The sequence below is a fragment of the Orbicella faveolata genome, unplaced genomic scaffold (genome assembly GCF_042242905.1).
Source record: "Orbicella faveolata isolate gen_17 unplaced genomic scaffold, um_ofav_v1 contig_34, whole genome shotgun sequence".
Lineage (NCBI taxonomy): Eukaryota > Metazoa > Cnidaria > Anthozoa > Scleractinia > Merulinidae > Orbicella > Orbicella faveolata.
Genome location: NW_028301563.1, coordinates 15,261,103 through 15,287,176, shown reverse-complemented (window position 1 = coordinate 15,287,176; position 26,074 = coordinate 15,261,103). Strand labels below are relative to the sequence as shown.

Here is a 26,074-nt window from a genome sequence, read left to right as displayed (position 1 = left end):
AAGCATCTATATCCCTTGTCTGTAAACCCCGACTGACAAATGGCGCTGTGCTTGCCCGCGATTTCTTTTCACAGAAGTTCTTGAATAGGGAAAAACGCCAGAACAAAAAAACAAAAACAAAAACAAAAACAAAACAGAAACAGAAACAGAAACAGAAACAGAAACAGAAACAGAAACAGAAACAGAAACAGAAACAGAAACAGAAACAGAAACAGAAACAGAAACAGAAACAGAAACAGAAACAGAAACAGAAACAGAAACAGAAACAGAAACAGAAACAGAAACAGAAACAGAAACAGAAACAGAAACAGAAACAGAAACAGAAACAGAAACAGAAACAGAAACAGAAACAGAAACAGAAACAGAAACAGAAACAGAAACAGAAACAGAAACAGAAACAGAAACAGAAACAGAAACAGAAACAGAAACAGAAACAGAAACAGAAACAGAAACAGAAACAGAAACAGAAACAGAAACAGAAACAGAAACAGAAACAGAAACAGAAACAGAAACAGAAACAGAAACAGAAACAGAAACAGAAACAGAAACAGAAACAGAAACAGAAACAGAAACAGAAACAGAAACAGAAACAGAAACAGAAACAGAAACAGAAACAGAAACAGAAACAGAAACAGAAACAGAAACAGAAACAGAAACAGAAACAGAAACAGAAACAGAAACAGAAACAGAAACAGAAACAGAAACAGAAACAGAAACAGAAACAGAAACAGAAACAGAAACAGAAACAGAAACAGAAACAGAAACAGAAACAGAAACAGACACCTTAAGAAGGAATCCACCGTCTGGGCAACTGTATTAAATTTCTTATCAAAATAAATCACTTCTACCGAGACCAAATGGGGGAAACAAATTTTGAAGTTCATATGAAACACTTGAGAGTACTGGTCAAATGAAACTGATGATGAAATTTACCTGTGATGCCACAATTTCTAAGAACTTTGAAATTTACTTTCTCGAGTTCTCATGGTTAATTGTTTTTGGTGTTATTTCAGACAACTATTTACATCTTTAGCGTTTAGAAATTGCTCGATTCCCTATCGGATTTTGTTTTATAGTGTGTTAACTTTAATACTCTTTGACTTACAGGGTGAGAGTCTCAAAAGCTTCTTCCCCCAATCTCCCTTCCTGACCACAAAAAGCCTGTACCAGGTTGTTCGAAAAGTGGATAACGCTATCCACCCAGGGTAAATCACTATCGACTGGATAGCGCGGTTTGTTTAATTAACACTTATCCACTGGATGCCTTTATCCAGCTGAACTACTGGGGCCAGTTCTTAATAGGATTAAGAGAAATTCTGTGGTCACCACTCTTGATAATAACTTGTTAATTAAATAAACGAAAGAGAACAGCATATATGTCCTCATTACCTGTGCACCGCGATAGTAGAAAACAGGGTTATTAACGAGGTCTGCGTCATGTCCCGATGAGTAGAGTTATTAAGCTCACACGCATGTGTTCCACTTTTGGGATCCTTATCTTTAATATTAAGACTAACACAGTTGTCATCCAGGTAGCAAAGATATTCACAGTCATCTAGGTTGTTGACGAAAAGTTTTTTTATCCTGTGGTTCATTAAACGTCTTTCGGCAAAGAAGTAGTTGGCTGGAAAATACAGTTCACGATTTTGTCCTGAAATAAATATTTTTATAATTATTAAGATGCTATTAAACTGCAGCTCGAAGCCTTCACTGGAGATCAAGTACTGTGTAAAGAAATAAAAACGAAAGTCAACGAAATTCGACAAAGACAGTGGCGATAATCGTTGTACACCAACGCGTTCGACGTCGCATTGAGATCGCGTCGCGCTAGATCGACTCATTGGACGTTTCAGATACCCGTTTAAAAATTGAAATGGTCACTTTTTAACATTTATGTAGCCCAGCATACGAAACGTTAAGGATTAAACTTAATCGAGGGATTTTAACCCCATTCAGGCCTGGCATTGTTCGGTCTGCTGGGACTGCATGGGATGTAGGAAGGGAGAAAGTTTAACTCTTGGTGTAGGTGCAAGAATCTTTTCGTTTTTGAAGAAGGTCTTTGTTTTCCCCTTTCGTAATTAGTGTCTTTTGTATTTTTCCCTTTGTTGTACTTGTTACCTTTTTTACCATACTGTATATATCTATTGCATGCAAATCTATTTCAGTTGAGTTTTGCGTCCTTTCAGTGAAGAGCCGTCGAGTTTGGGCAATATTGTATTTTTACAAATCGGTTTGGTTTGATTTCTGTCGTCGTCAGATTCGTCTTGCAAGTTTCTTTGTTAGTTTGGATTAGGTTATTTTACATTTCAGTCGTGTCGGATTTTTTTAGTGACTGTTCATTAGGTTTTATTTATTTTCAAGTACCGTATCTTTGGCTTCGTTTAAATTAAAATTTGGGTTTGGCAAGCCATGGGCTCGAGTTGAATGCTTCTGTGACGACACTTGTAGCATTAAAGCCGGTTAATACTTCCAAAAATCATTCCCTGAGGTCACAAAATTGAACGATGAGGTCATATGACGTAAAAATGACGCAATATTTTCCAAACAGACGCCATTTTAACTCGTGAATCGCGTATCCAAGTTATTGGTTGTAGCAGTGGTCAAATTATGCCAGTGAAGGAGTTTGGGCAATATTGTATTTTTAGAAGCCGGTTTGGTTTGGTTTCTTTCATTGTCACATTCGTCCGGTAAGTATCTTTGTTAGTTCGGATTAGGTTATTTTACATTTCATTCGTGACAGATTTTGTTAGTTACTCAATCTGCATTAGGTTCTATTTATTTTCAATTACCGTATTTTTGGCTTTATTTACATTAAAATTTGGATTTGGCAAACCATGGGTTCGAGTTAAATGCTTCCGTGACGACACTTGGAGTATTAAAGCTGATTAGTACTTCCAAAAATCATCCCTTGAGGTCCACAAAAATGAACAATGACGTCATATGACGTAAAAATGACGCAATATTTTGGGAACAGCTGCCATTTTAACTTTTGAATCGCGTATCCAAGTTGTTGGTTGTAGCGGTGGTCAATTTTTGCTAATTAGGGGTCAACTTCCCCTCGCAATTCCGCTGTTTTGTGAGTGCATACATGTGCAGTCGAACCTAGGGGACGAGACAACTGGCCGCTTAATAGAGGTGGCCGTTTAATAGAGACTCACCCGAGACCAACGTTGGGCGTGGTCCAGTTTTCAGTTTGTCAAATATAAGTACGAACAAATGCAAGTGGAGAAAAAGTAGAATAATGATGGTTATAATACGATCGATAACGTTGACAAAATATAAAGAAACAGTTACGTGTAAAAACGCGACGTGTCTGTCAACCCAACACTGGCTTGTGTGCTGTATAGACAAACTAAAACGCTTCGAGACTTTGTTTTGTGATTGTTTTAATTAAATACTGCTGAAAATTTGTTTTTACAGTATTCCACATTGTCATTTTTTTATCTTCATCTAACTAAAAACTTCCAACTTCAATCAAATCGCTGAGAGTTGTTCCGGGACTGGCCGCTGGCCGCCAAATAAGGGTTTGCCGCTTAATAGGGAGCCGCTTAATAGAGGTTCGACTGTATACCTCTGAAAGAGTGTACGACGTATCTGCGAGTGTTGTGCTTAAAATGGCACCTTTAGTTAGAATAACTCAAATTAAAATGGTTGTTAAAACTTCTGTTAATCTGTTGATCAGGAAAATGTCAATGGCAGTTTGTTTTAATCGCGTGTTTAAATTTCCTCTGCTGTGAGCATGAAGCCCAGAAAAAAAGATGTTTATGAAAGCTTACTCTCAGAATCGTTATTTTTCGTAAAAGAAGCTTTGGTTGTATTTTTTCCGCTTCAAATATTTCAACACAGTTTTGGCTATTAAAAGGTTAATTCCATATTACGCAAAGGTTAGCTCATAGGGAATTCACGAGTTTGCTTATAGAGCACTTTATGGATCCACCAGCTTATAAACGAAAAAAAAAACAACATTAAAAAACATTAAAAACTAGTTAAAACGGATAAAGAAAGCCAAAAGGAACTAAAACAGTATTTCTTCCTGCAATAAAGTTAAAATTTACATGTAAGACGTCATTGAAAACGAAACAAGAAAATCGAAAAATATTCCTGTCAAAATATGATTGTCATTTGTCATCAACTTGCGTAACGAATAAACAGTCATTTTAATTTGGCCGCAGATTAATTTTTGGAAGAGTCACCACGTGCATTTGGAGTTCATTGCTTTAATTCCTGTTCAATCACTTATTTATTTCTTTGTTCACAATTCTCTTCGTGTAAGAAATTGTTTTTATATTTTTCTTTTAGTATAATTTCAGAGCTGAACAAGGAGTTTTCAGCAATCTGATTGGTTGAGCGGTCCCTTATATGAAGAGGATATTACACGGTGGCGAGAAGATATGAATTTTATGTTCGAGTGGCAAGAATGAGATGAAGTGAAGTGAAAGACTTTATTTACTTTATTTTGTTCTTGCCACGAGAACATAAAATTCATATCTTCGAGCTAACGTGTAGTTCTTTTTACTTTATAAACGTACTCATGACGGCGTTTTTGACGATTTTCCGAAGATGTCCGACCACTTTCCGAAGATTTCCGAAGATTCTCTATAACTTGTCCGAAGGTCACACGAACGTTGGCGAACAGTTTTCGAAAGTTTCCTAAGATTGCCGAAGATTGCCGAAGACTTTCGAGTAAGACCCGAAGATGTTTCGATGTTACTCCAACGAATTTAAGCCCAAGTTTACCAGAGAACCAGGCAGGGGTGATACATGCCATCTCTCCTTTTTGGATGAAACTTTCAGTAGCTGTTCATTCATCTCTCACGAATATTTTAATATGTTAATTGTGTGTCCATCATTTTTTATGTTTCCATAGCAACCGCTAGTTTCATGTAGGTTTGGCCAAAAATCAACTTTTTTGACCTAATTCTGTATTTTTCCCCAGTTTTCTTTATCAAATTCAAGAAATTCACCAATATGTACATGCAGAAGCATATCACCTCGAAGCGTCTAAATTCTCTTTATGTATTCGGAACAATGCTGGGGTTTTTTAGCCCACCAATCAGAACCACGGAATTTTTTTGCCCAAATATGGAATTAGCGGATTGAGGTAAGTTTGTTTTCAAAATGGCGGCTTTTTGCTGTCTTCAAGGCCACTTAAGAACAACAATGTAAGCCATAAACCCTCTCGGGAAAGCGCTGTCGGAATTTGATATTGTCAACAGGGTATGCAGAAAGGTTCAGGGAGCTTTTTCTGATTACTTTGAGTCAAACTTGGCTGGTCAAGTTGCAGATGCTTGAATCGAGTGTGTTGTTTCGTGCCTTTCGTGGACTCTTAACTTTCTAAATGAAAGGCGAAGAAACAAAATAACAACAATAAAGTCTGGGGTAAACGGGAAAGGGCTCGGAAGTGATCCCTTCCGTTTAATAGAAATTTTCCGAATTGGAAAAGGTAATGTACAAGGAATATAACAACAACAAATAATTAGGGAGGGGAAGGGGGGGGGGGGCGAAGCTACGTTGTGCACAAGCACATGGCGAATGAAGTACGTAGAGCGCATGTCAGAGAAAACTAGTACCAGTCCTCTCCCCCTTCCTCCAGAGTTAAATACAAATAAATGTAATTATTTTAGACTTAACTCTCTAAACGAAAGGCGAAGAAACAAAATAACAACAATAAAGTCTGGGGTAAACGGGAAAGGGCTCGGAAGTGATCCCTTCCATTTAATAGAAATTTTCCCGAGGGAGGAACGACCTAACCCCAGACGAAAAACTGAGCAAGGAAGAAATTCTAAACAAACGAAGCCAGCCGACTAACTGCTTGCATTCTGTCTTTAACTGGGATGTGAATATAAGATCTATAAGCATCTGACTGCCAGTCTCCTAAGCGTTTGATAAGTTCTGCTGGGATTTGAGCTTGAAAGGCCAGAGTGGCCCCACCTGATTGAAAACTATGTCCACTAAATTTAGATGCATCCAAGTTCATCGTGGTTGCCAATAATTTAAGTAGGGAGTTAAACTTTCCATACGTCAGAGGGACCAGACCTCCCTTGGTTGAAGCTGGGATGACAAAGGCTGGGCCTGATAAGGAGGCTGGTACTAAGCTGAAAGCATGCTTGAGAGCTGTATAAGGGCAGAGTGGGTGCTGGGCAATGCGTGGTAAAGGAATAGTCAAAATGCGCTGGCTAAATTGGATTGTTTTTGACCATGTGTTGATAATGATGGCCCAGTCTGTAAAGAAGAGGATGTCCCCTCGACGCAGATGCTTTGATGGGTTGAAATGTGTTAATCCTCTGCATAGCAAGTTAGCTTTACGTAGGAGGCCGAAGAAAGCTACCAGACAGACTGCCCAAAATGTTGCATGCAAAGGATCATCTAAGTTTAAGTCATTCTTGAAGGCTAACAGGATCTGAGGCGTAATTGGTTTCTTTTGGGATACTGATAAACCTTTTATACGTTTAATTCCCCGAAGTATAGTTGCCAGCTGAAAATTGTTTTTGGTTGGGTCCGCAAGTCCATTTTCAAGATGTAGGATGCGAACTGCATTCAAATAGGCTGGGATGGAGGATGCTGAAAGTGATCTTGCTAGGAAGGCTGCGTAGCGGTTAAGGGTTGATACTGATGCTGGGATAGGCTGGTAACCGTAGTATACACAAATGGAGAGGTATGAGCGCATTTGACTCATATAGGTGGACTTGGTAGTAGGGGCATATGCTTGACGCCGGAAATTGATGACTTCGCGGTCAAGTTGCTGCTGATTCTTTGTATCTAAGGAGTGCAAGAGACAATGATGACATGTGAGACTCTAAATCATATGATACAGGGGATTCGGAGAGCCATGCCTGAAATGTTGGCCAGTAGTGTACATTGTCAAGTCGTGAAACACTATCTGCTAGGGTATTGGTTGTTCCTGGAATGTGTTTGACTAACAGGCTGAAATTGTAATACTCCTTAAGCCAAAACAGAGAACGAATCCAATCCATTATTACTGGGCAACACGTTGAACCTTTGTTTAAGATAGCCGCAGCCACCTGGCTGTCTGACTTGACGACCACTTGATAACCTGACCAAAAGGGTGCCCAACGATGGGCTGCCAAAACGATTGTGAATGTCTCCTTGTAATTGATGTGCAGAGAGCAGAGAGCTGGGTAGTCTAAGGCCCAGTTAACATACATCCAGTCAGTTTCCCATACGCACCCCCCACCAGACAGGGAAGCATCCGTAAGCACTGCTGTAGGAAGTTCTGGGGTCGCTGAGGGGAACAATGTTTTACAGTTGTGTGCAGGTAAGAGGGAGGTCCACCACAGGAGGTCAGCTCTGGCGCATAGGTTTAAATAAACACGGTGGTACGGGCGTTTAACAGCATTTGCCAAGGTGATAAGACGCCTGAGAAACGTGCGGCCCCCTCGAACAACACGTGCTGCCCAATTGAGCTTGCCAATGAGTCGTTGGAGGTGAAGCTTGGAGCATTTACGTTTTGAACTGGTTTCCTTGAGAACGAATAACAACTCAGATACACGATCTTCTGGGAGGCAGAGTTCACACTTAACAGTGTCAATTTCAACTCCCAGAAAAACCAGACATTGGGCTGGGAAGACAACTTTTGTCCAGTTGACAGTGAAGCCAAGAGACTCTAGTAAGTTTAGTAGAATGTCAAAAGCTGCTTTGCACTGAAGCTGAGTTGGTTCAATGATGAGGAAGTCGTCCAGGTACGCCAACACAGTATACCCTCTTCGCGACATCATTCGACAGACTGATTGTGTAAGGCGATGAAAAATCATTGGTGAGGCCCTGGCTCCAAAGGGGAGTCGCTTATCATAGAGGTAGTTAGAATGTTTAGAGTCCTTGAAACACCAAGACATCCCTGTAACTCGCCAGCTGTCGGGGTGAGTACCAACACTTCTGTAAGCGTGTTTTAAGTCAACTTTTGCCAACCAACAACCTGGTTGACAGAGGTTTGCTGCATCATCAACAGTAACATACCTGTAATGTTCTAAATCCATGTATGAGTTGGCATTTGCCATTAAGGGTCGGCTGCAATCCATGATCATCCGTAATTCATTCGAGTCCTTTTTAGGTACAGCCCCAAGTGCATTAACGATTATGGGCATGTGGGACTTGTCTGCTACAGCAAAATGGTCTTCTTGAAGACCCTTAACCAGTTGCGCTTCAATTTGATCTTTAGCTCCAGGTCGTAGGGCAGATTTATTGTTGTGTGTAAAGGCATGTGAGACCGTTGAATCAGGAGGGAGTAGCTGAAATCCATTTTTAACACCATCTAGGATAAATTTCATGTCCGGGTCATTTGATAGTTCTGCTGCCCAGGTCCCAAAAATTAAGTCTGTGGAGACCTTGGCTGCTTGGGGCTGCTACATAGATTCCAAAAAGGCCCCTGCTTTAATAGGTAAACTTTCCCCACACTCTGCGGGACAGCATGTCATTAAGGCGGGATCGGTCCCTGCATGTCACAATGTGGTCGAGATATCTCCTGCTAGTTCTGCCGTTAAAGTACAATTTGGAGAGATCTCTGCAGTTGAGTGTCGGTTCAGTATTGGGGGTCTTGAGCAGTAGCAGACTGGTGTTGCCATTGTGGGTGGGTTCCCATACATTGTGGTTTGATGCAAACATGATCATATCTACAGGAGGAGCCAAAGCGGCAACCTTCACGCCGTTGGAATTCAAAGCAAACCTGCTTCCCTGTTGCTTGGTTTATGACTGGGCGGGACGCTTTGCGAAGAGGTGGACGTGTGGATGTGGGAGTCGATGGATCTGGTCTGTGAAGCGTTTGATGGGATATGAATTGGCTGTCAGATCCCCATTTACAGCTCGTGGCAAATTGCATTTTGCGGTACAAATCATCATACTGCATCACTTTTGGCAAAGGGTAACACTTCGCTAGTTCAGAAATTTTTGAACTGTACACAATATAATCGAGAATTTCCTGGGTGGACGAAAGAAGCCCATCTTTCATGAGAGTATGCATAATGCGAAAGTTAGCCGCTGACCACTGTGGGAATGAAATTTTGTCAAGGGATAGCTTCTTTTCTTGAGAGGATTTTAACACAATTCTAGCATCACCAGAGGTTCCAAGCACGGTCTCCTTATCCTCCTGCAGAACTATGGGGAGGGAACTAATGAAATCAGGTATAAGTAAAGGACGTTTACCTCTTGAAATAGTGGGCTCTAACAGCTGTTGAGCTGGATCCTGCTCCTCTTCAGTTAAACCCAGTAAAACTGGATCTCCCAAAGAGTCCATGAGAGATTTAAGCTCCGATTGAACGGTAGGATCTTGCTGAAGGCTTTTTAAGGTTGGTTTTGCGATAGGATTATCATTAGGCGTTGTTGTGATCGTCGTCGCCATCTTGGGGGCACTGGGCTGCGCTGAATCTTGCTGTAGCTTCAACAGCTCGAGTTTGGTACGAGTGAGGTGCAATTCTAGCTTCAAGTTCTGGTTTCGAAGATCTTCTACTGCTCTCTCTTGCTCTTGCTCTGCTTTAAATTTTGTCGGAGAGAGGTCTTTGATCATGGACTCGACCTGACTCAGTTCACGTTCAACTGCTTCGCTCACCTGTTGCGGTGTTGATTCTGCTATTAAGCCGTCGATGTCGAAATCTTTCAGTTTAAGCGGAGGTTTTATTCTCCTGCTGCTCTTTCTAGAAGCCATAGTGTAAACATCGAGATACGTACTGTAAAGAAGAATTCTGGAAAGAAACTTGCGTTGAGCCAAACTACGTTGTGCACAAGCACATGGCGAATGAAGTACGTAGAGCGCATGTCAGAGAAAACTAGTACCAGTCCTCTCCCCCTTCCTCCAGAGTAAAATACAAATAAATGTAATTATTTTAGACGAAAAACGCTACAGTGACACCTTTTTTGATTTATTTTCCGAGCAAGGGAAAGGTAAATCATATGATAAATCTGCTGTGCTTCACGTAAGATGGAAGTAGTTTGTTCGTCAGGCGTTACCTAGCCAGGATGAGTGTGAAATCGTGAAGGAGATGCCGTTGCAGGGTAAGGATGGTGTATGTTTAGAGAATGTGACGACAGAGAAAATGAACATTGTGGAGGACAATGTTTCGGTTTTAAAGCTAGGTTCTGGGCCAGTGTTGAATATAAAAAAAAGTTTACGGCCCCCAGAGAAAATGGAGGATCCCGAAAAGAGGAATATATCTTGTTCTGTACGAAACGTAGACAAAGGAAATCTGTTTGTGCTTAATTAATTAAGGTGGAATTAATTCCCTTCTTGCGGGCATTTGCATGTTTGGAAACGTTGCAAACCAGAATGGATTTCAGTTGTTTAATTTGGTGTAAAGCTCCTCAAGATTTACGGTTCTACAACTTAGCAAGGCAGTACTCATCCCAGATGGTGTTTTGGCTACAAATGCATGATTGTCATTTCTAATCTGAAATTCAAAGTTTTATTTCAACCCATACACTTACATCCGTTGACATGATGTTGAAATTTCTTCTAGCTATGCATGAATACTTGAATTATATAAATCAAAATAGCTTTGAAAACTTGAGCACACTGATCACCTTACCTTGTTATGGGACTGAGTTGCAAGGATGTTTCTTTTAACTGAATTGCCAAGTGCCATTAGTACTAAAACGGCAAAAAAGCACCATATTTTGGAGGCATTGTAGGGCAAAATTACAAGATATAACCGAAAGAGCCTTAGCCTGATGATGGTGAAACCACAGATGCCATTATAAGTAAATTTTTCATCGTTAAATGTTCTAGTTAAATTGTGTTGCTCCTCAAAAATTGCTATAATCAATTGCATTGATATCAGAAATCCACTGAAATGGCTTTAAAGTCACCTTGTTACATTCACCATTTATTTCACTTGTAATATTTAGTTCCCAATGATATTTTGTTAATAACTGGAAGATTATCTCCGATGGGTACAGTGAATTAGTAATGAAAGCATAGCTCATGGTTTCATTGGTAACCCTCATGTTATACCTCTTCTCATAATGAAATCAAGCCAGTGCAACTGTAGAAGTAACTGTCAATAAATCGTTTCTGTCGTTAAATCACTTCTTTTGTTTGTGTCCTCTAGGCCTCACTATCAAGCTGAATTTTAATATATTGAAAGTGGCCTATTGCAACTGAATTCACTATGACCAAGTTTAGTTGTATATCATTTATACCGAGATGTTTTGACTAAAATAACCAAATTGTAACAAAATTTGGAAATAAAAGCAGAACTGATGCAAGTGCGTTCTTGAGTACTTGCAGTAGCTCTTAAAATTGGAGATCACTACACAGTATGCCCCTTTGTTAGTCAGTTGCAAGGTCATTAAGTAGTCTGTTTTGGTCAATTACAGTAGGTTCTAAAATTGATATTGTAGACATGCTGCCGCTTTCCTTGTTTGATAACTACAGTGTAGATGGAAAAAGTTAAGTTATTTCTTGGGAAATATAGCCAACATGTTAATCCCAGTCCCATAGTCTTTCAAAATACCAATTGGTAATTTAGCATCTGCTTCAAATATTTTGGCTGGTTTAGAAGCAGACTTGGCGGGGGGGGGGGGGGGGGTGGGGAAGGGCTGGATTGAGTGGCTAGCCACCCCTTTATGGAGAAGCAAAAAAATTTTAAAAAAGTGAAAAATATTGTGGTTACGATAGAAAAAAAAAGGCAAACACTCTGAAAAGGTACCTAATAATTCATTGCAATTTCTACTTTGTGGCATTGCTAGTATTTCTGATGTAATAGTTTTCGATAACGTGTAGGGCTCAATTCGCAAAAAGCAACATTTTGTGGGCATGTCCCAGACTTGTCCCCAGTCGTTTTCATATAGCACACGGCAGCATGCGAGGTGGAGGAGCAGGGGCTGACCTGCCCATCTCACCTTGCGCTCCCTTTCTTGGTAGCCATCTCTCCCTGTGCTGTATCTCCTGTATGAAGACAGCTGGGGACGAATTAGGGGCATGTCCCATTAATTCTGCTACCAGGGTTCGTACAGGTCCTGGAAAACCTGGAAAGTCCTGGAATATTGTGGCATTTTCCAGGACTGGAAAGTCCTGGAAAAGGGCTACTGGACCTGGAAAGTTCTGGAAATCTGTTAAACTCAAGTAGAAAAATATGAAATTTATGGCAGACAGTAAGGAGAATTAATATTAAGATCATGGGAGTGAAAGGGTTAATGTGAATTTGAGAGTCCTGGAAAAATCAATCTGAGTCCTGGAAAAGTCCTGGAAATTTGTTTTTGAAAAAGGATACAAACCCTGTGCAACCCCGAGGTACCAGCCACCCCCCACCCCCTCCCTCTTCCAAAATCGTTGATCTACCCTTGCTGGTTCTGGCTTAATCTTTGTGTGAATGAGGAAGATTTTGCGCCCACTACTCATCCGGACACACAGGGCAATTAAATTGGGTGGGTTGGACAGCGAAGCTACTGTCTCTTTTACCAGATGTTTCAAAGATTCGAAAACTAAGTGCGACAAAGCCGGAAAAGAAATCTCCAAAAAACCAGCAGGTGGAAAAAATAAGGGAAAGCGTGCCCCTGACCAAGGTAGTGGTGCCACCCTTAGGGTTTTAGGGTATCCTAATTAAATGTAGTGTACACAAATGTAGTAAATTACAGTGATGTAATAAAATGACAGCACTAAAAAAATTTATACAATTTGAAAGTCACGATTGTGCATAGCCAAGAAAAGGAAAACAAACTTTACAACTGTATACGCTGAAGGCTGACCATAGAATGTATCACCTTGCTAATGACAACTAACTGCTGAACATTGCGCACCTCGAACCTGCCCCGATCCCTCTGCTCTGTGCCAGCAAAATAGTAATTTGTGCTAGTTTAGGATTATCACAAATTACGTTTTCCATTTGCCCTTTTGTTGAAGCTGCCTCTGGCAAAGGTGACCATTTTTAATAAGAATATTTCTTACCAGAAAACCGTAAGCAAATGAAATGTTAACCTGTATAATCCTATATAATTTTACCTCTATCATATGACTTTTAACCAAAACGTATTCATGAATAATAGACTGAACAAAACAAATATTGAGAAACAATACTGATACTATTTTTTTATTGAAATCATCTGTACAATGTTTAACTAATCAAACAATTTCCTTTTCAAAGAAGTTCCTTAAAATAGATCCCTGTAATGAAATTTGACACTACACTGTCAGTACCCCCACCCTGTTTAATACAGCAAAATTTTCATGGCCCCTTGAGTATCATAAGACTTAGCATTAACAAGGTTTCACTGTAATGTGAAATAAACATACAGTTAATGATTATCCAAGCTTATGTGTTATCTTGAAGTACTACTTCCAAAATTCAAAGGGAACTAGTATCATGGCCCTACTACTACTATTACTACTACTATGGCCCTGTCATTCAAACCTACTCATCCCCCCCTGGGCATTTGATAGGGGTTAGGTTCCCACCATGGGGCCATTTGCTCCCAAAGGGCTGCCCAGCGGTGGGGCATTTGATAGTTTTCATTACAAAGAATTTCATTACAAAGAATTATAAATTCAATTTGGTACTTTTAAAGTACAAAAGCATGATTTACATCATAAGGATTAACTCTTAGTAAAGAATGCAGATGTAAATTCTTTTTCTGAGATTTAACCCTTTGTAAAGTTGCTTGTGTCACAGCACCACCCCAAAAATTCATGATGGTCATTCACACATGAGAGAATCAATGTAGGACAAAAGGGCCTAGAATGTTTAAAAGGAACCTTGAGAGGTAAGTTATTGTTATTTTTATAATAACAATGGATTCTATATTAAATGAGTTTTGTCTGCAAACATCACGTTTGTGAGTTTGTCTTTGTGGAGACCAGTGTGCATTACTTTTGACCACGTATGAATCAATATTTCAATATGCTTTATACAAAAAAAGTTAAGTACATGAACGTTAACAGTCCAAATCAAACTTTAACAGGCTAGTCACCAAATAGAAGATGCTTTTTCACGTTATATTAGTGCTCATGAGTACACAGCAATACCATTAGAACACAAACAGGGCATTTGGACACTATCCCATGGGTGGAACATCTGCACTTACCTCACGGCCCCACCATGGAGATTTTCTGTGCACCAAAACAAACTGTCAAAAGCGCGGGAGGATGAGCGGGCTTAGAATTGACAGAGCCATGAAGAACTGGGAGTTCTGAAAAGCAGTCAAATTATTGTAGATGACTGAACAACATTTGAGAAAACAATTCAAGACAGGCAGTGAACATGATAGGAGAAATTTACTATAATCGATTCGATATATTTACACTGCAACGAATTTATCATATCGAGATCCAAGCTCTGGCAGATTAATTTATACTTGCTTGAACAATTGGTACCTCCTGGTTGTGACTAGAGTGTCCGAACATCGGCGAAACAAACGGATTACATACACCCTACAAAAACAAATTAGCAAGAAAACATTGAAATATTAAAGGAACAAACCGAGCCACAAAATTATACACTTATCGTGAAAAAAAACAAAAAACAAAAAAACAAAACAAAACAAAACAAAAAAAAACGTGTAGGAATCACACCAACTCCAGCGAAATACCCCGAATGTATGACCGGGTATGACACAATTCACAGAAAAAGCCCCAAATTTCAAGTCCGATTTTGACCGTTAAAACCCTGTAAAAACGACGGGAGCCCCAGACTTCTTCAAATGGACTACATGTATCGTACTAAAGTTCCATGCAAAAATAATCACAACACTGATCCCTGTCTCCCAGCAAACGACCAAAAGATTGTTTGTCAAACCCCGGTGTGCTCAACAAACATTTTCAACATAAACGTGATTTTCAGACTTGTTTTGATACAAAAATATGCTTACCTGCAATTGAGACTTCGATAATCTCTGGCCTTGATATTAAACTAGCAGCTCCTAGAAGACGTTCGTTTGATTCTCTTGATAAGCGCAGAAAAAGGTTGAGAAAACGACAACCTACCCTCAACACGAAAACAACAACAGTATCCGCCATTGCTCCGCCAGAGGCGACGATATTGTGACGTAACCGTGTGCAACACTCCATATTAGGAGGTTAATTTTGATTGGTTCGCTAAAAAACCTCAGCATCGGAACGGAGTTAATCGCTTCGAGGTGATATGCTTCTGGTACATGTCATAAGCATTTTGGCTTGATTTTGTATCAATTTCCGTTATTTCTTGACTTTTTAAGAAAGAAGTAAAATCCAAGATGGCAGATCCAAGATGACGAGTCAAATGACGTCATTTGGCATCACATGACGTCACAACCAACAAATATGCTATCATTTTGTAGAACAAGCTGAGGGCTATCTAATCAATATAAATTTATTTCGCTGTGCCTAAACAGAGTGCAAACCCAAGAGGGTTCCATCCATTTCCCCCTTATACTACGGTGGGGGTGCTAGTTAGCTTGTACATCCGAGGGTTAAAATAACAGTGCAAAACACCTCAATTCTATTTGTACAATTTAAATATGGGGATAAAGGGCACTGACTAGTTAGATGAGAGTTTTTCTGGGCAAATCTCACTTTTTAGATTACCTTTGAAACCCTGCTCGATCATCACGGGCGGGTCATATGCTTGATGTGGCAATTGATTATTGTCAACTTTTACTGTACACTCGGCATACAAACTCATCAATCCTGAGAAGTATTCTTTGCTGACATTATTGTTTGCCCTCATATATTAACTCTTGAGCTCATCCAATGAATATCCATTTCATGCGAATCGAGTTAAAAAACATCTATGATTTTTTTTTTTTTTACTTGCTGCATCAGGAAGGCAAGTAAATCTTAATTGGTATAAAGATAAACATTGTGCATATAATTTTGAAAGCATGGGAACAAGAACCAAAGACCTTGATCAGTAGCAAATAATATCACCAAGTGATAATTAATAGTTTGTTGTTGTTATATTATTATTTATCATATTTATTTATATTTATTGTTGTTATTTATTACTTATTACCACTGCGCAAGGGATTTCAATCTCTATTTGTAGATGTGCACACTCCAATGATAAGAATGGCTTCGATGTTTTGCTCAATTGTAACTTTTTGGAAAGAAAAGCTCGACAATACTGGATGTTACCTTTGTTCTCATCTCATCCACTCACTTCCCAGCCTTAGAGAGTGCACAGGCATTAAGATCGTCAGATATGATCTCAGTGATCCACAGGCTGGAAAGGACCTCTGTGACAAAAGAATTGCCACAGTGCAGAGCCAAGTGCGTTGTAACATAAATGAAGGGCACGACATTAAAAGTGCTAGTGATATCCTATGGCGGGTTGAAGGGTGTCAGGCATCAATAATATTGTTAAGACTCAAGAGTCAGGCCAGTCCATGAAGCACACAATGTCTGGGATCCTGTCTCTGAAATTTTTTAGCTGTAAGTCCGGAGGTTTGAAAGTGTAGAAGGCTTATGATATGGGCCCTGGTAAACGTTTCACACCTGCACACGAGGAATGGATTTGGAAGACCTCAAGGGCCTACAGACTTATGCATAGAGCAGCCCTTAAATGTACTGCAAGAGAGACTGCTACTCTTACAGCCTAGAGTTTGACAAGTGTCAGCTCCAACAGCCTCAGTCTAGGCATGGTTAGTAGAAGGGGATTATTATGAAACTCAACAAAGTTCTTTGTTGTATGTTTTTGTTCTCTTTTTTGGCCTTGACCGTGCACAAAACACAACTGTTGTATACCACTGACCGAGTAACTGACCAATAGAAACGTTTTGGTTACGTAATTCATGCATAGTGTATGAGCGCAAAAAAAGATTTTGCACGGTCGTGGACCTTCCAACACAAATCTTGGCATCTTCGTTTGCTCCTTTGATGTTTGCCGGGCTTCATAACCATTCCTGTCTGTTAAGTATGGTCTAGCTAGGACCTCGCAATCTATTGAAGAAGAGTCCCAAGTTGTCAAAGCTACAAGAGTGTATTCCTCCTACCCTGAAGAGGGATTCACAAAAGCATACCAATCTTTTGCAGTCTGAAGAGACACATGGATGCGGATAAACACCTAATGAAGTTAGAGAGAGAAAGAGCATAGACAGCGTCAAGATAAAATGGGTTGAAATCCCAAACGTCTTTTAGTGATCATGATCCTCATGAGAAATCTCAAAGGGATGGGTCTGAAAACATCACGAAGAGAAACCTGCTTTTCTGAGAAAGTGAACACGTATCCGAAAAGAACATTCTTGGAAGGTGAGGGGACAGGACGAAAGGGTAGTGATGAGTGCGGTAAGATGAGACTGTGCAAGACAGTAGTTGCAGGAAAATGTTCAGCAAAGAAGAGTAGCTTGCTGCAGACCAAATAGCCCAGTACTTCAGCATGTTGTCTGTAATGTACAGAGGTGGCCGACTAGCCATACACCAGGCTGATCTGAGTCCGTCTCAAGATGAAGCAGAAGAGATCTTGACCAGGCTTGCAGTACGAAGACAGCACTACTTGCCAGCTACTTTACCATCCACCATGTAGAATATGTAGGGAGGCGCGGTGGCCTCATGGTTAGTGCGCTCGTCTCCGGATCGAGCGGTCCGGGTTCGAGCCCTGGCCGGGGACATTGTGTTGTGTTCTTGGGCAAGACACTTTATTCTCACAGTGCCTCTCTCCACCCAGGTGTATAAATGGGTACCGGCGAACTTAATGCTGGGGTAACCCTGCGATGGACTAGCATCTCATCCAGGGGGGAGTAGAAATACTCCTAGTCGCTTCATGCTACAGAAACCGGGATAAGCTCCGGCCTGATGGGCCACTTGGCTCGCATGCAGACTTTACCTTTAACCTACGTGGGATATGTAATGCAGTCTTGTGACCAGACTTATTTCACAGCGCTATGGAGCTACGGATATACACAGGAGGCTACTGAGCAGAAAAGAAAACGATGGCCAAGAGCCACTCAAGCCTCTTGAGTGCCTAGAAAAATTAAGAAAAGTTCAACCGGACCAAACCTTGCTAAACCTAAGGCACTGGTGCCGTGTATGTTGTCATGTGTGCTCGCTTGGACCCTAGGTTTAGATAATTTCAGCTACTAGATCTTCTCGAGGCTCAATTTTTCCTCAGAATTGCAATTTTTTCACACATCTTCTTACTCGCAGACATGCGGATTATTTACAATTTCTTGTGCTAACATCTTTGAGGTATAACCTTTATCTGCGGTTAATTCAGTATAGCAACTTTCAGAAGAAAAATGTAATTTCATAAAAGCTAGCTAAAGCTCAATCTTACAGTTCAAGCATTATATACAACTGTACGTGTTTACCAAGATATACTTGCATGCCTGATGCAGGAAAATGAAATTTTCAAGGGGTTTTTGAACTCAGAATTAGGGCGAACAATAATTTCAGCAAAGAATACTTCTCAGGATTGATGAGTTTGTATGCCGAGTGTAAAGTAAGAGTTGACAATAATCAATTGCAAGATCACCTGTGATGATTGACTAGGGTTTCAAGAGTAATCTAAAAAGCAAGACATGCCGAGAAAAACTCTCATCTAACTAGTCAATGTTTTAGAATTCAAACATTACGGCCGTTCATTCCCATATTTAGATTGTACGAATAGAATTTAGGTGTTTTGCAATGTTATTTAACCCTTGGACGTACAAGCTAACTCGTACCCCCACTGTGGTATAAGGGGGAAATGGAAGGAACCCCCTCTGGTTTTTGTTCTGTTAACGCACAGCGTACTAAACTTACATTGATTAGATAGCCCTGAGCTTGTTCTACAAAATGATACCATATTCAATGGCTGTGATGTCATAATGTCAAATGACGTCATTTGACCCACCATCGTGGATCCGCCATCTTGGATTTTACTTTTTCTTAAAAAGTCAAGAAATAATCGAAATTGATATAAAATCAAGCCAGAATGCTTATGAAATGTACAAATTGGTGAATTTCTGGAATTTGATGAAGAAAACTGGAAAAAATACAGAATTATGTCAAAAAAGTTGATTTTTGGCCAAACCTACATGAAACTAGTGGTTGCTATGAAAACATAAAAAATGATGGACACACAATTGACATATCAAAATATCCGCGAAGGATGAATGAACAGCTAATGAAAGTTCCAGCCCCTTAGAGTAAATCGTCTTCTCAAAATTTTGAAAATACCGTATTGGGGGGGATGACATCCATTCCCCACCCCCCTTTGTACGTCCGAGGGTCAAGGGATATTGCAAAGAGTTTTGCATTCATTGAGCTTCCACTGCCCTAAATAATATTCAAAGACTTTGTTATTGACATTAACATAGAAATAACTTTGATGAAATCATTCTATAATATCTAAAATTCTTAGATTTCGCCCTTGTCTCTTTGTTAAAAGTAGCCTCTTGTCATGTTGTTTGAACAGCTGTTATTACCGAAAAATAGCAGATGCCAAAAATTTTATTCTTGATTTCATCAGGCCAAGGGTGACTCTAAACTGTGATGAAATTAGTTTTGATTTAGAAAGTTGGACTTAAGCAATATTTGAGTCAGAATTTAAGCTAATTTGCATTATAGCTAAATGTTGCGCGACATGGGTAGGAAATGACATTCCTTGATTGGTACCTGTCACTTCAAATGACTTGAAATTCCTGATGTGAACTAAGATAGGTCCAATCTTTATTTGTGTGAAGTACCAATGAAATTCAATGTATTCTGTAAGCAGGAGCGGTGTTTGAATTTGATGCTCATTTTAGTGACATCTTTGGGATTTTGGGCAAAAAACCAGGGGGAAGGGGGGTGGGTCTAACTCCTAAGGGAAAAATCACAAAGCCGGCACACTTTGTCTTTTAGAGTTGTTGGGTAGTACTTTCAATCTGCCGAAGTTTCATCCAAAAAGGAGAGATGGCATGTATCACCCCTGGCTGGTCCTCTAGTAAACTCGTTCTTAAGTACAATTTAAGAGACAAACTTGATATCAGTGAAATTATCAATATATTCACTAGCGAGGATATGGAAAATACGCCACTCGAGTCCCGGATGTAGTTTCGTATGAATTTTACGACTGGTATATTTTCCAGTAAAACACTCGTGTTTCTACAGTAAGACGGTTTATTACCCAGCTGCGGGGAATACCGTCCAAATAACAGTACAAATATAGAGCGATATTGTACAGTTATTTGTACAGTAGAAAACGTGTTTGCAGTACTGGTCGACGTGCGCGCGCAAAACTGTCACACTCTCCGTCTTTCACTGATAAATATATTGATTACACCAGTTGGATAATAAATCTCCTGTTAGATGTTTTGGTGTGTAGTATCGCTGTATATTTTTACTCGTTGTTTGTATTTTGACTTGCCCTACGGGCTCGTCAAAATACGGCATAACTCGTTAAAATATATAGCGATATTACACACCAAAACATCTAATAAGATATATTTATTATATAGACACGAGTGTTTTACTGGAAAATACACCGCTCGTAAAATTCATACGAAACCACATCTGGGACTCGAGTGGCGTATTTTCCATATCCTCACTAGTAAAGATATCGACGATCTTCCGCGAAAGTCTTCGGCAATCTTCGGAAATTTTGAGAAAATTTTCGGCAACGTTCGTGTGACCTTCGGACAAGTTTTGAAAATTCTTCGTAAATCATCGGAAAGTGGTCGGAAATCATCGGAAAGAGGAAAGTGGTCGGAAATTTTCGGAATATCGTCAAAAAGGCTGTCATTAATAAACGCAGTGGTTAAGCTGATCGCCAGCAGATCAGATCGATTGGCCGAAATTTATTTTTGTTCAAAGTAAAGCTACTCATTTTTAGACGATGATGACAACTGTGAATGAAGTCAACAACGATAAAACAAAGTTACCGGATAACTTTATTTTTCCATTTTGTTTTTATGTTTTAGTCCCTTATTCTGTTGTCCTCTTTGTTCAGCTCTAAAAATTATACTAAAACAATTATTTGCCTCAGGCTCAGTGAACCTTGGCGAATATTCAACTCGACTTCGTCTCGGCGAATAATTGTTACATATGATTCGCACAATGCCCGAAATAATTGACTTCAAAACACAATATTAAACTAAAGTAGTTTACACCCAACCCAATGGCGAAAAGCTGGTCAGTTTATGACCACAATTATTTTCAAACATTATATTTGAGAAAAGAAGTGTCACATATGATCAAAAACTATGTTAGAGTTATAGTTAGAAGAAGTAAATTTCGATTGTTTACTGTTTTAAAAGTTGACGTTTCCTAGACTTTAAAGGTGCTTGTAAAAGATTGCCTCATCACCAAATTTACGCAAAAAGCGTTGGAGGCAATAAATGTGAGATTAAATGCGTTGCACAGATGAACGTAAAATACTTGCATCAACCTTCTTTAGGCCACGAATTATTAAGTAAACAGGCAATTTCTACATCCCTTTTTCCTCATTTAGCGCAGGTAACTCAAGTTTTCATATTATTCCCTTCACGGTATTTATAGGCATATGCTACCAGGCAATTACTTTTAAGAAGGTTGTAAGTGTTTTGGAAATATCGCGACATTTCTATCCGGGAAAATTAATTCTAACATCATGCCAATTTTAGGTGATCTAACTGAGCTCTGCAAAAAATAATTATTCAAAATTCAATTTTAATTAAGACTTATGGTAGCATGTAACAGAATTGCGACCTACAAACTCGTTGCCCTTGGATTTTAAGAATTGGATTGTTGAAATTTTGTTTTTGTTTATGAGAGAGAAAGCGGAAAAACATGGTTGAAAACCAACAGAAACAAGAATAACAGGTCTAAGAGGAGAAGCAACAAATTCGCTTATGACAAAGTGCGGGATGGCAACACGGGTTACTGGTGGGTATTAAGATTTATTGAGTAGGGGAGTATATAACACGAATTTATGGAAGTGAATTAGAATGTAAAGACGATTATGAACTCACCCTCCGCTTCCGTTGGGTAAAACACCATTGAAATCCATGACAGGAAAACGAGGAGCCGCGAAACATTCATTTTTACACCACAACGGATGTCTTCAGTTCTTCAGAATTCTGAAAAAGTTTTATCGAAAATGTTAAGATGTTAACAAAGTGGCACCAACTAAAGATGTAAAGTCAAAATAGCATCTCCTTGCAATTCAAGCCTCTGTAATGTGCTGTGTTACTGCACTTGGCAAACGTAGCAGCTGCAAGAGTTGAGCCATTGCCATTCAGAATTATTCATGTTGGTTTGACACGTCCTGCTCTTAGTTAAGACTTCCTTTTTAAGTTATGGATGTTTAATGTGTAAAGGGAGTGCCGTGATTTCATTGGCTGGCGGCATATCATGTTGATATACATCTCAATAAAGGGGTAACATATGTACAACTCTTCAAACGGCGATAACGCGCGACAGTTTTACGCGAGAGTACCACCTCTTTAAATGAATTTTAATTCATTTCACCCTGTTCAAATAGGGTGTTTAGAGTTGGTAGATTATCACGAAATTTGACCCTTTCTTTATCTTTTGTCTCATTCAGTTGTGTGTTTTAGGCATAGAAATTTTTGCATGATGAATGTGTCTAAAGTTATGAGGTAAAGCTTATCTTGATTCAGAATTTATTGTTTCAAATTTGATGAGCCATGCTTTTATGTCATGTTTAGATCTTCTTCATTAATTCTAAGAAAGGATATATTTTTCTCAAGGAAGCCTTCGTATCGCCCAACAGGTGGTGAAGTAAATTTTAGTATCAGCTTACAATTCTGAGCTTTTAAAGCATGAAATATTTTTCTTCATATTCTTTGGTTCATAAGCTTTAGAGAAATAAATAGTTTTCTCTAGTTTGAAATAAAATCTTACATATGAAAAATTGTTGAAAAAGTGAGGGTTTTTTAAATATATTTATAAATTCATAATCCTTCGCGTGTTAGAAACTGTTTATATTTCCTCTTTATATGCTGTGCACAACTCGCGGCAAATGATAATTAACTTCAGAACACGAAGTATTTTAACTAAAAAAAGCTTACACCCAACCTAGGGTGAAAAGTTGGTCAGTTTAGGTTCGTAATTATTTTCAGACAATACATTTTGGAAAAGAAGCGTCACATGATTAGAGGAGTATATAACAAGAGTATAAAGTAGAACAATTTACCACGAAGGACTATATTTAGATTGTTTACTGTTTAAAGTCGACGTTCTCTTGACTAAAATGGTGTTTGTAAAAAGACCTGCGAAAACTTTACACAAAACTTGCTCGAGCCAATGAATGCCTAATTAAGTACCATACACAAATGAACGAAAACTGCCGCCCCGACCTTAAGACCTTAATTAATAAGAAAACATCGCTATATCCCTCATCTAATGCAGGTAAGACAAGTTTTCAGATTCCCGGCCCCTGACCGCATTTCTCTTCACGTGCTACCGACCAACAGTTTTAAGAAAGTAGGAAACGTACTGGAAATATCGCAACAGTTGTATACCATCGAAAACTTTAACATCATGTTGATGTAACTAAACTCTGCAAAAATTAAGGGTTTTTAACATGCAACTTTCTTAAGACACAGGCTTGTGACTGACAAACCCATTGCCCTTGGACTCCCAATCAAATTCGAAGCTGTAAATGTCGGTTTGGATAAAAAGAGAAAAGTCTACAACCACGGATGAAAACCGAGAAGAACAATAAAAAGATGTCTAAGAGGAGAAAAAGGAAACTCGGTTATGACACAGAGTTCGGGATGGCAACTCAGGCCACTTGTGGGTATTAATAAGATTCAGAAAATAGCATCAGAGAGTATAAAACGCGACATTTATGGGCATTAATTAAGGTGCAAGTTTTAAACTCACCCCCCGCTTACGTTAGACAAAACAGCATTAAAATTCCTGACAGGGGAACGAGGAGCTGAGAAACATTCAATTTTACAGCACAAGGAATCCCTTGAGGGCTCAGTTCTTGTGGATAATATCAATATAGTATTGAGTTATCACTAGCTAGAGATGCGTAGTCGAAATCACACCTCACTACGAGTCAGCAATGCGCACCCGTTTTCACGATGCAACTGGCCTCACTTAATAGTTCTAAAGGTGCTCTGATCTGCTTACTGACTTACTCGAACGACGTAAACTTGATGGTTGATTTTATGAGTATGCAAACAGACAATTTGAGGCAAGTGAATTAGAATACAACCGTTTGAAGTAATGGCGAGAGTTGCAAGACGAAGCTGTGTTTATGCGCTTGGGCTTTAGCCGGTAAAGTTAACGACTTCAGGAAAAGCTGAGATTGCTCGCAACTAGAAGCGGGAGAAGAAGAACAAAACCTCTTCAGTCAAAGCGGAAGACACGTCGCAGACAAAAAGCTGCGCAGATTCTGGAAAGTCAAGACCACAATTTCGTTTCTAGCGTTAGATGAACTTGGGAAATTATTGTTCGAAAAAGAAACGCGTCTGTAAAATTTAGGGGATGGCTCGTTTTTCTTGTGGATATTTCGCTTGCAAACTTGACGAGGCACAAAAACAGAACGCGTGTTCTTATTTTTTTTGCCATTTGACAGCTTTATTTAATGTTTGACAGCAAGCGGCTCCTTATTGGCCAAAATTAATTGCCAGCTTATTTAAGCTACCTGGTTTGGTAGCTGCCGACTAACGTAAACTTTAGCTACTTTGACGACGCTAAGTGACTCTAAAAATCGCTCCTGAGACACTGTTTAAGAAGAGATGACGGGTTGTTGACTAACGTGCCATTTAGAGTTATTCATGTTGGTTTGACTGCTCCTGCCCTTAGTTAAGACTTTCCGTCTAAATTATGCATGCTTAATTAATGTGAGCAAACGAAATATTTATCTTCGATATGGACTCGTAATATATAATATTTCTGCCGTTCTGTCTGCGTACGCTTTTAGCAAAGGATTCCATCTTTGGCGCCTTTTTATGGCCTCTTTTTTTTCAAATAGACGTTAGGAGTAGTAAATAATTGTGTAACACTCCTAAACGGCTCGAATTCAGGTTGTTATCAATTACCCAGTTAAAAATCACCAAACTCGACAACACTTTCCCTATTTCCTGTCTTTGTTTTGGTATATAATTAGATATTTTAACTTTCTTTCTTTTCCTCTGAAACGCTTGTTTTCTTTCGACTTGACTCGTGGTTATAAAGTTAGTGTGAATCTCGATGCAGTCTCGAGGTTAGCTTTTCTCAAATTTACCACCTGCTAGCAGTGCATTTAGTGCCACTGAAAGTCATTTTTCAAATATCAGTACTACTGAATAGCAGTGTCAATAACATTTTTAATTGATTATCACTTTCTATGAATCTAAAATAAATTTGCGATAGCACGTTTTTGTCGGCATGAATTTCTCACGGTTTTGTTAGGCTGCAGTGGTTTCCTTATGATCTCTAAATTCATTGCGATCGCTCAAGAATTTTTAATGTTATTTTAATACATCGTTCGCAACAACGTACCTAAATAGAAAACGTTTTCTTGGTTTTTTTTTTTTGGTATTTGTCAGTATTCACGCCGTTGTGGCGTCATCGATCGCTGAACGTTTTCTGCAGCGATCGCAACGATCATTTGTAAACTGCAAGTAGCACGCGTTTTGCGTTAGTTTTGACAAAGAGTGAATGTTGTGTCATACGCTTCTCGGGCTTAACCCCGAGAGGTCCGCGGAGATTAAACACAAGAAGACGCTAATTATCAAACACGAGAGACCGTGTTTTACCATATTACCCAGCACCGAAAGTAAAGGTTGAATTTATTGCTTCAATTTGATGAGCCATGTTTTTATGTGATGTCCGGATCTTCTTCGTTAATTCTAATAAAGGATATATTTTTCTCAAATTAATTAAGTAAGCCTTCGTATCGCCCAGCAGGTGGTGAAATAAATTTTAGAATCAGCTTACAATTCTGAGCTTTTAAGACATGAAATATTTTTCTTCATATTCTTTGGTTCATAAGCTTTAGAGAAATGAATAGCTTTCTCCAGTTTGTAATAAATCTTACATGTGGAAAATTGTTGATAAAGTGAGAGTTTTTGATATATTCATAAATTCAGAATCCTTCGCTTGTTGGAAAAATTGTTCATATTTCCTCTTTAGTAAATCCATTTTGAGATCACTGGTTATCCTTGCAATGTGATTGGCTCTCATTGGTGCGATTTATTCACGAATCGCACTATTTTTTGCTCTAAATCGCATCTTTTTCTCAGCCAATGAGAATGGGAC

The 26,074-nt window shown here is 39.2% G+C and overlaps 1 protein-coding gene across 1 annotated transcript; it reads right to left on the bottom strand.

The window, feature by feature from the left end:
- Window positions 1-1,063: 1,063 nt before the first annotated feature.
- LOC149104998 (uncharacterized) lies at window positions 1,064-22,089 on the bottom strand. The gene is made up of 2 exons (XM_089298948.1): window positions 21,826-22,089; window positions 1,064-1,651 (listed from the first exon to the last, which is right to left on the bottom strand). The coding sequence occupies exons 1-2, from the start codon at window positions 21,893-21,895 to the stop codon at window positions 1,386-1,388; spliced, it is 336 nt and encodes a 111-aa protein (XP_089155074.1). The 5' UTR covers window positions 21,896-22,089; the 3' UTR covers window positions 1,064-1,385.
- Window positions 22,090-26,074: the final 3,985 nt, after the last annotated feature.

Coding starts and splice junctions, on each gene's coding strand:
- LOC149104998 (XM_089298948.1), bottom strand. CDS start 21,895: ATGAATGTTTCGCGGCTCCTCGTTTTCCTGTCATGGATTTCAATGGTG. Junction 1,652..21,825: donor TTACCCAACGGAAGCGGAGG/GTGAGTTCATAA, acceptor TATTTATTTCAG/GACAAAATCGTGAACTGTAT.